This window comes from Diadema antillarum, unplaced genomic scaffold, assembly GCF_040938485.1.
Source record: "Diadema antillarum isolate AM-2024a unplaced genomic scaffold, OU_Dant_1.0 seq00000333_RagTag, whole genome shotgun sequence".
NCBI lineage: Eukaryota > Metazoa > Echinodermata > Echinoidea > Diadematoida > Diadematidae > Diadema > Diadema antillarum.
Window position 1 is genome coordinate 879,249 of NW_027271349.1, and position 12,735 is coordinate 891,983.

At 38.2% G+C, this 12,735-nt stretch overlaps 1 protein-coding gene across 1 annotated transcript; it reads left to right on the forward strand.

Annotated features, from left to right (window-relative positions):
* The first annotated feature begins 1,020 nt into the window (after positions 1–1,020).
* On the forward strand, positions 1,021–5,382 carry LOC139730762 (uncharacterized). Its single transcript, XM_071641624.1, has 4 exons — positions 1,021–1,988; positions 2,997–3,126; positions 3,539–3,711; positions 4,040–5,382. Exons 1-4 carry the CDS (start codon positions 1,596–1,598, stop codon positions 4,244–4,246), a joined length of 903 nt encoding a protein of 300 aa, XP_071497725.1. The 5' UTR covers positions 1,021–1,595; the 3' UTR covers positions 4,247–5,382.
* The last annotated feature ends 7,353 nt before the right edge of the window (positions 5,383–12,735 follow it).

The window sequence follows — 12,735 nt, forward strand, 5'->3', positions numbered from 1 at the left end:
GTGGTATCTGAGCAGTGATTGGCTGGAGAGAGGCTGAGTGACCATCGACGGTCAGTTCAGTCTTATGTCCTCGCGCGTTTCCAATCGCTTCCTTCCGGATTCCAAATATAGAATATCTAAACGAAACTCTGTCGAGTATGGTGATCTCTGCGATTTGAACAGGAAATATCAAAGTAAGATAAGAGATTGACAAGGCCGTTTTCAATTATATTTCATGGAATTAATAACTTGAAATATCCAACAATGAAAGAATAATACCCATTTCTTTTACATTCACTGGATGCTTCTAAGTAAATCATATAATGTAGGCCCTATCATGAGGCATGATTCAAGAAACTTTTCATATTTCCCCCAGCATTGTCCGTATAGTGATATATCATCAATTTCTTTGACCATTCAAGTGAAAATACAATAAAAGAACAATTTGAAATTGGTATTCAAAAGTTATAATTTGAAGCATTATCATAACATAATAAAAAAAATAATAAATGGCCAATCTTCTGAGGGTCATATTAAAGCTTTTGAATAAAGCAGGGCCATAACTAACAATTAAGGTACTAGTACCTATGCTACATTCAAGCGCGTTTGACACAAGGGGCGGGCCATTTCATCAAGCGGTTTGTCCTGTATCTTTTTTTCCTGAAAAACTTTTTGAAGTTACTGAAATCCTTACATCTGATGGAAAATAAAAATGTTTGACAAAACGCCTGATGACCACCACCCCCCCCCCCCCGTACGTATACAACATATAGATAAAAAAGTGGGCGGAGACAAAGTAAGAGAACCTGGGAACGCGAGACTACAGCTGTGACGTGCGTCATTGATTCCTGTGGTATACAGTAGATCGAGCCGCGTGTGGGGAATTCCCTTTTCAACTGTGCCTGTATGCCTGTACTAGTACTGGGCAGGCATTTTTCCGCACTGAAGATTGAACTCTGAAGTGGGGAAAACCACACTCGGTTACTGAGTATAAATACTGGTATGGTCTGCAGTGTTAGGTCAGTCTAAAAGCTGGGAAGACAAGAAGAAACACTCTCTTTTAACTCAGAGAACTTTGAGGAAAAACGTATCAACTGCTTCTTACAGTTTATTTCGACTTCACAATCCTGACAACAGTAACGACTATTTCTTCCATATCGTCGTGGTAACTGCTCTTTCTTTTCACTGTTTAGCGATTTGCTGAATTTGATCAACGTTTACATTGTGCTACGGAGTTTGAACAGATTATGCACAACGCCTTGTGACATTCCTCGTGTTTTAACTATCTGGTATTCCCCATTGCCTAAGATATTGGTTAAACATATCTTTCGCAATCATAGAGCTGTGAGCACTGGGATTTCCATAAGCGTGGTACCTGTGTTCATGGAGAGCTGCTTGTTTGCGATTGGAGTGGACATCTACACATAATCGCTATCGACGAAAGACAGGGGGATTATTTATATCCCAGACCTGTTCTACTATCGTTCCGTTGACAGGACACTTCAACTATTACCATCACACAAATACCACCGAGTGAAAGAGATAAAGCTCCTTCGTTTTAACGTACTCAACTAATCAGTTTACCAACCATATCAGAACTTGAAAACAAAGGTAAAATGGCTTCTTCAACGGCTGTAACCATCTTCGACGAATCAAAGCCAAACCTTTCTCACAGTAACACACATCTTTTACACAGCATCCCCCATCCTCCCCAGACCCACAGTCATCAATATTTCAACGCTCCGCGCCCAACCCGCCAGTTGAGTGTCAGGAGGCAACTTTCGCGTAGTCTGAGCAAACGCGCAAAGATCATCCAGTCAGCATCTCCGTGTAACATGACAGCATGCATCATCGGTGTGTGCTTCGTCCTCTCCATCATGGCTCTGAGTCTGTCGCTCCTCAACTTCTACTCAACGTTTCACGGCCACGGTGCACTCTTCCACAAGCCAGCCCCATCAGCCAACGAGGAGGGCAGAACGGAGCCGAACACGGAAGGAGACTCCGCACAGGTGGGTCATTTATTGCCAACTCAGTGGTTGTTTTTTTATGTCTAAATATCCAACGTTTGTAGAGAAAATCATAAACAAACGAGTATTTCATTATGACGTATATTATATTCGGCAATAGACGGAACGCTAAGAAAAAAAGGGGGAGTGAATGACGAGCAACGAGGCTAGGCTGTGGCTCTTTGTACAAAGCCATCCGAGTTTAGTGACGGGTTAGGAAAGTAAAGAGAATTGAATTAAAAATATCCAATGACTATTATATGATGATAAACACATCGTAGCATTATCAATGCTGACGGTATAATAGAATCACATTTTGGAGTGTGTGTGTTTTTTTAAGAAGATAATGGACAACTGAGGTCTTCCAACAATTCCCCATACTAAGTGATAACAGGAAAATGTGTATCTATTGTTCTCAGGAATTGACGCAGATTGTGCATTGGAAGCACAAAGTTATAAAGCCAATTCTCAAAATAGATTAACTCTCTTCAAATAGCATCACCCAATCTACAGTGTCTGCTTGCATGTGAAAATAGATTTTCGGTTTCTTTAAGGGGGATGGTCATTGTACTTATGCGCTCGAGCGTGACCACGTTGAATAGAGATTATGCCCGGATGCCGAGGCATTGTACCCACCCAAACCTCTTTGTTGTGAGATGTGCGTAAATCACGCCAGGGAGACAAATGTATACAGAGATTGCAACATGGGTACAACTTTTGGGGGATTTTTACCAAAACTCCAAGGTGACCATGCAGTAAGCAGACTGAGCAGGCAATCGATTGTATACTTCGTGCAGTCAGGCACAGGTTCCAAACATTGGCATCAAATTCCTTCAGTGTTAGTGAAGCATCAAGACTAATACTTTTGTTTTCTTTTTCTTCTTTTTTTTGTGGAATAATTTCCCTGTTTCGGGAAACGTAATCAAATTATTATTCAATACTTCACATCCAACATTCAACATTAATTAACATTGTGTGCGCACCTGTTTCTTTGGTTTTATTTTTGTTTAGATGACTGAAGATGAGTCTAGCAGTCTCTCGACATTGACTCCTCCTACCATGGCGCCCGAGGGATGCCAAGCCTACGCCCACTTGGTTGGCTTCGACCAACAAGAAAGAATGAGTGACGACGATTTGCTAGGTAAGTTTGATCACGCTCCCTCTCTTTATCCTCTTCCAACTTTTAAAATCTTTTCAGCTGTGATGATAACTTTCGTTATTACTTCTTCTAGTGCAACTATTGGTATAGTCTGTATGGCTTACTTCTTTTCTTCTCTCTCATCCTCTCTTCCCTGTTAAACATGTTTCCACCAATGTCACGAGGGCCGCTTTCAATGCAATGCAAAACCTGCCCAAATTTGCATCTTTCTTTCAAAGGAGCCGAAGTAGTGTATTGTAATTACTTTGAATATACCACTTTCTGTTTATCATCGTATAACCTGGTACATTCGTATCCATACTTTCACCTATCTAGTATTCTACCTAGCTGCGTACCGGTATTGCAAATGTTCCCCCTTTGATTATCGATCTCGACTTCTTTCACCCATTCACAGGTCGCCTCCTGATCTGGAAAGAAAAAGCCAGCCAAAACGTTGAATTCAGTCAGAGCAGAGGAGTACTGACAATCCAAAAACCCGGCTTGTATTACGTCTACAGCCAAATCTACTTTAGCGACAGTCCAGATACTGCCCAGGAGACAGACAGAAACGACAATGTTTCACCCATGGTGAGTAGACTTTATATCAAGTTTTATTAACAGCATAGTGACATTTTGTCGTATGGTATTCTAATTGAATTAAAGACTGCTTTTCAAATACTCATCATTGACAATATTAAAGTTAGGCTTATGTTTGTAAGCATTATGAAGAAAATTAAGAATCATGCCTGTATCTTTGCGTGAACTCTTTAAGTGCCAAAATAAATCGCTCCGTCGTGAGATACATGTCGAAACACAACAACAAACAAACAACGCTAACTTGGTGTCAGATGATTTGATAGTTTTTCTTTTGATCTTCCATTAAAACGTCATTGTCCTTTCTTTTCGGTTGTTACAGACTTTCAGCACGAAGTTGAATGGCGAGCACCTGATGCGAAGCGTGGTTCCTTTCGGGCGGTTCTCCACCAAGTACCATGGCGGAGTCTTCAGGCTAGATGCTGGTGATACCCTCGAGGTTAATGTGAAGAACACACAACTGAGGATCAACACGCTGCCAGAAAACTCCTTCTTTGGAGTGTTCATGTTGAGCCCAGTCTCATCGTAACTGTCATGGCCCCTTCTGTATGCCGTTTAAACTCTACCCGGAAGTCACGCCAGAATGAGCCATTGTCAGGTTTTGATGACGAGAACTCAAATTGAATGCATCGAAAGAGATAGTGAAAGTTATGAACTCCAGATACATTTTTGAGGGCTGATCTATTTACATCTCTCTTCTTCATGACGCTGCTTTGAACGATGGGAAAAAGACTGAGCCATCGATTAAACGACAATGGACGTTTGGCTTGATACTGATGACATACCAGTCCAGTGACAGAAAATACTTTCTAATCATATAAAATGGTGATAGATAATAATGACTGTATTTGCATACACATCAGCCTTTTATGCTTGTAATAAACTTCGCTTTGACATAGAGTTGTAAAACTTTTTTTTTTCTCAAAGAGAGATTATGTCTATGGCCCAGACATATTTAACTTTACAGATAGATGACCCTGAAAGTAGATTGATTTGTGTACAACGGTAACATGGTTGTCGGATCCATATAAAAGATAAACATGTCGAATTATGGCTATGTTCAAATGTCTTGCGTGCTTGTAGTAGTCTTCGTTGTATAAGGCATGTATGAAGCACGACATCTGTTTGGCGAGAGTGTCGATGACGTTATATACGTCACATATTATGACTCTGATATGTCTGGAAAAGGATTTCTACAGAGGTATTTTACATCCATTTCAAACGAGAACGAATTTTATTTCATTTTTGTTGTGGGATTGAAAACTTTTGCATTGTATTTGTCTTTATCCTGATGGTAAATCTTGCACTTCTTGTATGCTCTTGTGAGCAAGTTGATGTAACATAGACAGTATTTTGAGGAATTTAAGTCATGTTTTGTCCAACATATACATTATTTAACAATGTAACCATGTACTAGTACTTGTATCTAATCCAAGCTCCGATAATTTAGCAGTAGCTGAACAATTGAGTTAATTCACTAAAAGGAAATGGTGATATTTTGAATTGCTTGTGATCGCGAGGTCTGTGAATCGTTGCCTCCTAACTTGTGTACAGGAAGCACCATCATTTTCTCTCAAGTATCACCCTCAAAATTAAGTGATGTAGCGAAGTAACCTTTTATTTTTATTATTTTGAAGTTTGTTTGTTTGTTTGTTTGTTTGTTTGTTTGTTTGTTTGTTTGTTTGTTTGTTTTTGCTGTTATGTTTATTTGTCGGGAAAGATATAGAGAGAAACAACATTTTGCTTCCCAGATATCTAAAGTGGTGAACTTAGTGCTCTTTAAAATTTCTAGTAATGTGTAGTATAGATGCATACCTCCGTCGTGTTCGTAGAGTAGTATACTTGTAATAATCAAATGAAGACATGATCGTGATTTTCATGTGATACGATGAGTGTATGCAATAGAGTTTGTAGTTTCTAGAGTTTCTAGAATATGTTCCTAGTGACAGCAATCTTCGTCTTGCTCTTGCCAACAAACTACACTGCCATGTCATGTTGTGATGGTTGATCGCTATAAAAGGGTTCATGAAGAATGGAATGACGAAAGATTCATTGTCACTAAACTTTCTTGCTGTCAGACAACGCAATATTTTATATATTCCAGTTTTCTGTCTAAACAAAAGAGACTGCGATGTATCATAATGTACAGAGAGATATTATTGTAAATAGACGTGTATAGATGTGGTCATTTAAACTTTGAGTATTAAGCTTAAAAGCAGAAGAAATATTCAGAAATGCCTAAATGTCCGAATGTAATGAGCAGAAAAGAATGACCAAAAGATCAGTATGCTTTGCTTGTGCATGTTATTTATTTCAAGTGATAAATCAGTACTATGTGTATTGTGAATTTCAACTGTCAGAGATCGCAGAAAAGCTATCTGTGTATGTCCATACTGCTTTTGCTAAATAAAGGATGAAAAGAAAAACGTCTTATTTCGTTTAGGTTTGTTCATTTCAGAAAATGAACTGCATATTTCATTTAATATCTTTCCATTTTATTTATTTCATTTTTTTTTCAGCAAACGTAACACAGAATAGATATTTACAGAAAAAGAAATATATATTCCCCTCTCTCAGCACTGCAATATTACACGTTCGAATTATACACACAGAAATGCACATACAACATTATATATATATATATATATATATATATATATATATATATATATATATATATATATAATCATATATGTATAGGCCTATATAGTCTTACTATATATATATATATATATATATATATATATATATATATATATATATATACACATATACAGATAAATGTGCATATTACATAAGTTGACATACGCACACAGATACATTATATATAGATGTTCAAGTAAGGGGAATCTGAAGAGCGCGTGACACTTTGTTCGAAGCGGCAACAAGACAACCTCTTGACCGATATCTCGTTAAGAGCTGTCATTCAGTGAGACACACTAGGATGTGAAAGTAATGACGAAACGAGACTACGTATGAAGAGCTTGACCAGAGGTCGCATATCCTTTATAGCAAGATATATCACCAGACTGGGAGTATGCAGGCACAGTGGGAAGTTTGTACTGGGGGTGAGGGATGGGGGGGGGGGGGGTAGGGGGAAGAGGGAGGAGGAGAGGGAGTACGTTTCAGAGCAGTCCCTCGAATTAGTAACGCCCCATCCAGCCCCTCGAGGGTTTAGTGAGTTTGTGATATTTGTTTATATGTGTGTGTGTGTTGTATTGTCTTTATTGAGTGTAAATGTACCATCCCTTCCGTTTTTGTAACCAATTGTATCACATTTTCCGTTTGTATATAGTCATCAGTGTCTATAGATTGAGGCTGGGGCTGCGTGTTCCGAGAGAATAATAATAATAATACATTATGTATTTCAGAATAGCAGATCCATTCTACCGGCTTACTTTATAAAGTATCTTATATTTCGTATTATGTTTAATAAGTCCCTGTCAGGTTCATGATATAACGCTCGCAATGTTTCAGAGTGTACAAACTGAACTTACTTTGATAAACGATCGGTTCTTTCCTTTGAGTGTGATTCCAAATAATGTTGAAGTTAACTTTTTCGAGAAAAATGTAATGACACGAACAGAAATGCACTAGCTCCATTAAAAACAAACCTGAATTAAGAAAATTTCAAATCTATTTAGATAACAGTGATATTGTGAACAACCTAGCTGTACAAATCAACTTCTCGGGGCGAGTACGTTAAAACATCATACTGAGTGAGTATCCCATTGACCCGCAGACAAAAAAAAATATATATATATATCGTTGGCATTTTTTTTTTCTTGTTTAGCATTAGCCTATACTCATCAACGATAATCTTCTTTTACTCTACTTCGCAATTAAATGGCAACTACAGAAACTGCATAATTGGAAAGTTGGATCTGTGATTGGAGTGTCGGTTATCATAAATATCAAAACCACAGTGTACACAGGTTGTTCATATTGGCACTTGAAAACGCAGGCAAACTATTGATGATAATGTTATGGTATCATGACCATGATGTTGTGATATCATAGCAATTACATATTCTTGACCGACATAAAACGACATCCCTCAAAATCACGGATGTTTTATTATAATGTTATAAAAGTCTAATTAACATTCTTTTTTGTCTCATCAGGAATACAGAGATGACTCACTACCGCAATTAATTTTGCTCGTGACGGAAATAAAGGATGTACGCCGGAGGCAATGGCTATATAAAGCACATTAAGAGTGAACTGGGGAAAGTTCGTTTGGAACATCAAATTTTAGGCTGACATTTTATGAGCAACATGGAAGGTGATTTGGCTCAGTCGGTAGCGCGTCTGCATCCAAATCCGAAGGCTCCGGGTTCGATTCCCGAGTCTAACTGATGAGTAAGTAATGTTGTATGTAACCAGACCGTTGATCCCTTCTTGTAAGAGGTAAATGGAGGTCCCGTGTGTGAGCGAGTCACAACTCTTGCACGTAAAAGATCTTGCTCCATTTATTCATCGCAAAGAGAAGGGTGCATAACCCGGTGATGTAGACCCACCTCACATCTAACTGTACCCCATGGAAGACCAGCTAGTGCAGATGAATGCGCCCAATCCAGCCATCTTCTCAGATAGAGAATGAAACAAACAAAAAAGAAAACAAACAAAGACAAACGTGCATAATGTCATAATTCACTCATCTATTCGTAAAGGGAAATTCCGGATCAGATTAAGAAAGTTATAATCTTAAAAGAAATATTAAAAGCGTACAAGCACAACCGTAAAAATGTGACCGAAATCTCAGGATTTCAAAGATTCACTAATTTTGGCAAAATCGTCCTCGAAAAAGTAAGTCTCAAAGTACAAATGAATGAGTTGGTGACGTCATCACCTCACAATTTTTCCATTGACAGTGTACAAAAAAAAAATGACAAAATTTTGATTCTGCTACAAATGTATATAACATGTTCCTCCTGGATGAATAACTTCAGAAATAGCAAAAGTAATGAAAAATTAGAGACATTAGGATCTGAGAGTGGGTTATAATATTGTATTTGAACAAAACAAAGCAGAAAAGAGGAAATTTCAAGATTTTATTTACAAACAATGTGGCAAGTTGGGAGCCAATGACATAGCAACTCATGCATTTGCATATTCATATTGACTTGCTGTTAAAGAGTTTTTGTGAAAATTAGCAAAACTTCACAATTTTATAATTTATCTAGTTTTTATCCAACTTTGTTCAAATTTCACCATACTTTTCTCTCTCACTTCAAAAATTACTTTATTTTATCATACTTGCTTTCAAATGGTCCGGGACTGAAAGTTTTAACCCGATTAAAAATGAATTCATGCACCATGTTTCCTGAATTGGCGCGCAGTTTGAGGGCGCTCCTAATGTGTTATGGTTATTTTGTCTAAGTGTATCTTAGCGTGTGTGTGTGTGTGTGTGTCTGTGTGTGGTGGGGGGGGTTACCTTGTATACATTTGTTGATGCGCATGTCAGTGTTTGTGTGTGTGTGTGTGTGTGTGTGTGTGTGTGATAATTTGTCAATTACTAGTAATGTTTGCAGTATATGAAAGTTGCCACGATATGTAAGATTATAACTTTTATACAAAGCAGTATACCACATGACTCGGTATGGAGATAAATATAACAATTGATTACAGCGTGTGAGAATGAGCTGGGAAGCGGAGTTCAGTATAAAACTGGTAGCAATGAATCTTGAATACTTGTGTACTAATATTCCTGAATAAACAGGGGTATACCTATGGCTCGCAATTAAGTGAGAGTACAATATGAAAGATTTGTGTAGTTGCCTGTCAGCCTAGTTGCTTTATGAGTAGAATTCTAAGTTTAGCTACAGTTGGGGTTGCATAATAGCGACGAGAACAAAAAACAAACAAACAAATAAAACAACTACAACAACAACAAAAAACAACAACAAAATATTCCCACTTATGTCTATAACAGGCAGCCATCACCGGTGATTACGAGGTCGGTGACATCTATATTGATGTTGATTCTCTTCAGGTATCCATTTATTGGCTGTATGGAAACAAATCATGGCGCCAAGTGAATGGGAACTTGAGGTTACATCAGTATGTCACTAGAGGGCGTGATGTTACTCTGAACTGCACTCCGTATGAAGCATTCCTCTCAAACTCGGGGCCACTTGGCGACGTTTCATGAAAGTTGTCAACCCTGACAAGTTGTCAGTCTCTGACAATTTCGTAAAATCCATGGTTTTGATTGGCTGAGAAGCTCCAGTCACTGACTGTCACTATGGTGATTGTCAGAAAATGACAATTTATCAGAGCTGACAACTTTCATGAAAGAGTGTCTCAGGGATGCCAAGTTCAAACAAATTTTATGAGTGAGATTTTCATGACTCGGCATCTCGGCGAGCGAATGTGCGCGCAAGCGAGGGTGTGGGAGGGGTCCCCCCCCCCTCGCCCCCCTCGCCCCCCTCGCCCCCCTCGCCCCCCCCCCCCCCCCCCCCGTGGCCTCCCACGGTAGGGAGCTTTTTCAATTTTTAGCTCTTAATGGTGCGATCAGGCGCATACTTAAATGACTATTTTTTAGTTATTTTGAAAGACAAAAGGAAGATATACCTTCAATTTGAGCTATGCTCCTTATTATGGGCCCAAATTGCAGACTTTGCCCGATGCGTGAGAAAAATGGGTGGCATGCGTGAGATCGTGAGACGACCACTAAATGCTTGAGTCTCACTCAGAATACGTGAGACTTGGTAGCTCTGGTGTCTACATCTCACGCTCGATATTTTACTTCGTACAATGTTGGCTGACAATCCTGGAAGGATGAACATCGAATGTGCATTAATTGTACTTGACTTTAGCTCTATCAGAGGGGGAGTTGTCAACAAAAGTAAGCAGAAATGCTGAATGGGTTCCTGCACTCTGACTAAATCACCCTTTCAAAATGTTCAAATACAAAGCTGTAATTAACTGAATATAATAGATCCTTTATTTTCTTTTCAGGAAATTTTTGGTTTTAGCAAAATATGAAAAATAGTTGTCAGGACCCTGTTGCATAAAAGCATACAATCAAGAATAAGTCAGAAAATGAAACATAAATCAGGTAGCCACCCTATCAGCCAATCAGCATGGAGCATTCAAATATTTACAGGTTTGATTTTCTAACTTATGTTTGATCTCAACTTTTATTCAACATGGCCCTAGGTTTCCAGCATTTTATGTTTGCCTCCCCAGCCCCACCCCCCCCCCTAAAAAAAAAAAAAAAAACCCTTGACAAACTAAATTGTGGGCATGGCTCTAGATATTTGATGTCACGGCTGGAAGCTCAAGCTTCTTCATTATCCTCCTCTGCTTCAAGTCAGTCTATAACAGCTGTACGTGTTATTTTGGAGCGCTTTCATCAGTGGCGGATCCAGGGGTGCACCCCTTCTTATTTTTTTTTTGTCAAAACAAAAGAAATAAAAAGATCATATACCTATGTGTGTATATATATATATATATATATATATATATATATATATATATATATATATATATATATATATATATATATACACATATATACAAATGTATATACATATTTGTTTTGTTTTGGTTTTTTGCTTGTCTGCCAATGAAACCCGGAAGTGGCACCAGAAATGTTTTTTTTTGCTCCCTCCTCCTTTACAGAATTCCTGGATCCACCCCTGTTCATGATTACAAAATGTCAAAGGACATTTTCATAATAATTCCTTGAGTTTTGGCAGAATTTCGAGGAACGTTCCTATTAGTCTTCGATTGTTTTTCTTTCTCTGCTTTTGGGTCCTGTTGGATAAAAGTTGAAATCAAACATTCAGAAAATCAAAGATAAGTCTCTGAATACTCTATTCTGATTGGCTGACACCAGCATTGTGTTTAATTTTCTGACGTATATGTGACTGAATTCTTTTTTTAATGCAACATTGCCCTGGTTTCTTGTTAAAATGGCCAGAAATAAGTGCTGAAATGAAAATCAGTGAAGCAAATTATCAATGCAGATGTATACAGAAAGAAATAAGAAATTCTTGATTTCTCTCACCTTGAATTATGAACCCAATTTCCACCTACAATTCCAAAGACACATAATTTTGCATGTTCCACTTTCTTTATTCTGTACTTTCATGTTTTTATCCCCAATGAAATGAGATACCCAATATTTGTATAATGAGAACATCTTACAATGTAGTTGTCCAGAGCAGGTGGTTATTACAAGGTTACCTTTATCATATTCAGTATGCATCAGATTGCATGATTTATAGTTAACAAATGTGAAAACACTTTTTATCACGAGAGAGGGACACAATCCTCCCCCTCCCCCCCCCCCCCCCCCCCCCCGCACCACTCTGTCACTTCATTCCCTTGGGTGGCGCTAGCACATCACAAAATTTCATTCCACGCTACTCTCTGATCTGGGCGTTTGTGATATACATGTACATGTATACAGCTGGAAACATGGCCGGGAAATAAGTTGAATTGGCAATTCCACTGTAAGGATGCCCGTTCAAATGTTAACAATGTTAAAACAGGCAACAAGCTTTAAAGGGGATGGCTAGTAACTGATCAGTGGGAATCAGTGGGAATGCTGGGGGATGATTGTTCCAATTCTTGTGGGATTCACTTAAAGGGAAGATAAACCCTAAGAGCAATGTGGATTGAGTGAAAGCAGCAACATTAGTAGAACGCATCAGTGAAAGTTTGAAGAAAATTGGACAATCAATGCAAAGTTATGAATTTTTAAAGTTTTGGTGTTGGAACCGCTGGATGAGGAGACTATTAGAAGTTATGACGTATGAGTGGACAACAATGTAAAGAAAATATAAAGAAAATTCTACAAAAATCCATTTTTCATGGAAATTACAAATTCCGTCAACTTGATACTGACATATGTTAAGGTAGCAATTATTTCCCCTGCTTTCTGAAAGCGGTTAGTCAAGTGCTCTTTCATATAATGCTACAAAATGAATTTTTGTTGAATTTCCTTTATATTTTCTTTGTATTGTCCTCTCATACGTCATAACGTCTAGTAGTCTCCTCATCCAG

Bases quoted from the DNA above. Each gene is read 5' to 3' on its own strand.
- LOC139730762 (XM_071641624.1), top strand. From the start codon at position 1,596: ATGGCTTCTTCAACGGCTGTAACCATCTTCGACGAATCAAAGCCAAAC. The intron at 1,989-2,996 runs GTGGGTCATTTA...ATTTTTGTTTAG, and splicing joins CGGAAGGAGACTCCGCACAG to ATGACTGAAGATGAGTCTAG. The intron at 3,712-4,039 runs GTGAGTAGACTT...CGGTTGTTACAG, and splicing joins ACGACAATGTTTCACCCATG to ACTTTCAGCACGAAGTTGAA.